General features: G+C 55.6%; 1 protein-coding gene across 1 annotated transcript; it reads left to right on the forward strand.

The window, feature by feature from the left end:
• Nucleotides 1–1,855: 1,855 nt before the first annotated feature.
• On the forward strand, nt 1,856–2,534 carry LOC116465141 (POTE ankyrin domain family member H-like). Its single transcript, XM_032754316.2, has one exon. The coding sequence runs from the start codon at nt 1,856–1,858 to the stop codon at nt 2,522–2,524; it is 669 nt and encodes a 222-aa protein (XP_032610207.2). The 3' UTR covers nt 2,525–2,534.
• The last annotated feature ends 439 nt before the right edge of the window (nt 2,535–2,973 follow it).

The following is a 2,973-nucleotide window of genomic DNA, read 5'->3' on the forward strand; positions in this document are numbered from 1 at the left end:
CACTTGTGATTGGCTTCCCCTCTACTTCTTTTGGTAAGAGCAGGTTGGTGTCCAGGCTCAGAATCCATTTTTCCTCCCACACCAAACCATCTGTGGTTTGGGTGAAGCAGCCTGGCTGTGTAAAGCTTCGCAGCAGAAGGGTCCCGGTAGGATGGTCGAGGTGGTCCAGCTGAGAGGCCAGCACCAGGGAGGCTCAGTGTCCTGTTCCCAGGATCTGCACATGGGGTTGCCTTTCTGCATCTCCCCATCAGTGGTAGGTGCTCCTCCAAGCCCCCTCTTGCCGGCCTGGACAAAACGGCCTGACCTTGACCCTATTGCATGCCAGTGGAGCAGAGCCCCCCAGGCCAGAAGCCCCACAGCTGTTGGCCCTGGCTCGGACAGCGGGCAGGGGGCACCGGGGCAGGAGCTGACTGCGATCCTGTGGCCCCAAATGCCCCCTCGCTGATGGCCTCGTGTTCTGGGTGCGGAGCAAAGAGGAGCAGGTGTCAAAGGCACCTCAGACAGGCGCTGGGCTCGGTGGGCGTCTTGTGCTCCATGATTTTTTTTTATTTTATTATACTTTAATTTTTAGGGTACATGTGCACAACGTGCAGGTTTGTTACATATGTATCCATGTGCCATGTTGGTGTGCTGCACCCATTAACTCGTCATTTAGCATTAGGTATATCTTCTAATGCTATCCCTCCCCCCTCCCCCCACCCCACAACAGGCCCCGGTGTGTGATGTTCCCCTTCCTGTGTCCGTGTGTTCTCATTGTTCAGTTCCCACCTATGAGTGAGAACATGCTCCGTGATTTTGAGGCCATTTGTAGCCAGCTCCGCCGGCCCGTGCTCCGAGCTGCAGCAGCTGCCACGCACAACAGCACCGCCAGGAGTGTCCCGGGGGCTTTCTTCAGAGGAGGCTGTCAGCATCCTCAAGTTCCAGCCGCTTAGCCCCAGTCCTGCTTCAAGAGGTTTTTTCACCAGAGGCTTCTCAATGGCTTGAAAGCTCGGCTGACTCCCAGCAAGTTTGCCGGGAAAACCAAGCTGTCAGTGACATTCGTGGCGCCAAGACTTACGCGGGTTGCACGCATCGGCGACTGTCTGTGCCACGTGCACTGACGCCACCTGGGATGTGCACGCCGCACGCCGCACGCGCACGCCGCACGCGCAGCAGCGGCTTGGCTGGCTTGTAATGGCTTGCACGCGCACACCGCGCGCGCGCATAACGGTTTGGCTGGCGCGTAACTGCACGCGTGTGCCGCACGTGTGTAACGGCTTGGCTGGCCTGTAACGGCTTGCACGCGCACGCTGCACGTGCGTAACGGTTTGGCTGGCGTGTAACTGCACGCGCATGCTGCACGCGCGTAGCGGCTTGGCTGGCCTGTAGCGGCTTGGCTTTGCGTTGGTCGCTTGGATTGACCTTTCCTCCTTGGATTGACGGTTTCTCCTTGGATTGACCTTTCCTCCTTGGATTGACGGTTTCTCCTTGGGTTGACGTTTCCTCTCTCACATTCTTTTACTGGGCTTGATCTTTTCTCTGCTGGGTTTGGCATTCCCTTGGGTGGGCCGGGTGTTTTCTTGTGGGGGGGGGTGGCCCTTCCTGGGGTGGGCGTGGGGTCACCCTGGGTGGGTGTGGGTTTTCCCTGAGTGGGGTGGGCTGGCCTCCCCTGCTGGGGTTGGCAGGTTTTGGCTGGGATTGACTTTTCAAACAGATTGGAAACCCAGAGTTACCTGCTAGTTGGTGAAACTGGTTGGTAGACGTGATCTGCTCGCTACTACTGGTCTCTTCTGGGTGTTAAAAGCAGATGGTGGCTGAGGTTGGTTCAATGCCGGCTGCCTCCTCTGTGAAGAAGCCATTTGGTCTCAGAAGCAAGATGGGCAAGTGGTGCTGCCACTGCTTCCCCTGCTGCAGGGGGAGAGGCAAGAGCAACGTGAGCACTTCTGGAGACCACGACGACTCTGCTATGAAGACGCTCAGAAGCAAGATGGGCAAGTGGTGCTGCCATTGCTTCCCCTGCTGCAGGGGGCGAGGCAAGAGCAACGTGGGCGCTTCTGGAGACCACGATGACTCCGCTGTGAAGACGCTCAGAAGCAACGTGGGCGCTTCTGGAGACCACGACGACTCCGCTGTGAAGACGCTCAGAAGCAACGTGGGCGCTTCTGGAGACCACGACGACTCCGCTGTGAAGACGCTCAGAAGCAACGTGGGCGCTTCTGGAGACCACGACGACTCCGCTGTGAAGACGCTCAGAAGCAACGTGGGCGCTTCTGGAGACCACGACGACTCCGCTGTGAAGACGCTCAGAAGCAACGTGGGCGCTTCTGGAGACCACGATGACTCCGCTGTGAAGACGCTCAGAAGCAACGTGGGCGCTTGGGGAGACTACGATGACAGCGCCTTCATGGAGCCCAGGTACCACGTCCATCGAGAAGATCTGGACAAGCTCCACAGAGCTGCCTGGTGGGGTAAAGTCCCCAGAAAGGATCTCATCGTCATGCTCAGGGACACTGACGTGAACAAGAAGGACAAGCAAAAGAGGTAACCAGGCCTGGGCTGGGAGGAGGTGGGACGTGGGGGGATGATGGGGACATACCCTCCTGGCGGGGGAGGAGGGGGACTTGGCTTTCTCGCCTCCGCAGGCCTCACACCACCCTGGATGTGGAAACCTCAGAGAGGTCAGGGCCCAGGCCCCTTTATGAGCTGCAACGCAAAAACAAAACTTTGGTTGATTTCCAATCAAATTATAATTTTCCCCGTAGAACACTAATAGACTGTTTTAAAGTGATTTAACTCGCAAAATTGTCGATACAGCAGATTATTTTTAATCTACAGATTTTAAAACAATGTTCTATATGTTATAGAAAAGTGTATATTGAGAACTAAGAATGAAGCCCCATAACACATCAACTTCAGGGCTAAATATTCTTCAAATAAAATCCAGTATGGGTTTTCTATAAATGTACACTATGTAAATATGTTCTTTACTGAGGA

This window comes from Hylobates moloch, unplaced genomic scaffold (genome assembly GCF_009828535.3).
Source record: "Hylobates moloch isolate HMO894 unplaced genomic scaffold, HMol_V3 SCAFFOLD_6922, whole genome shotgun sequence".
NCBI lineage: Eukaryota > Metazoa > Chordata > Mammalia > Primates > Hylobatidae > Hylobates > Hylobates moloch.

Coding starts and splice junctions, on each gene's coding strand:
- LOC116465141 (XM_032754316.2), top strand. CDS start 1,856: ATGGGCAAGTGGTGCTGCCACTGCTTCCCCTGCTGCAGGGGGAGAGGC.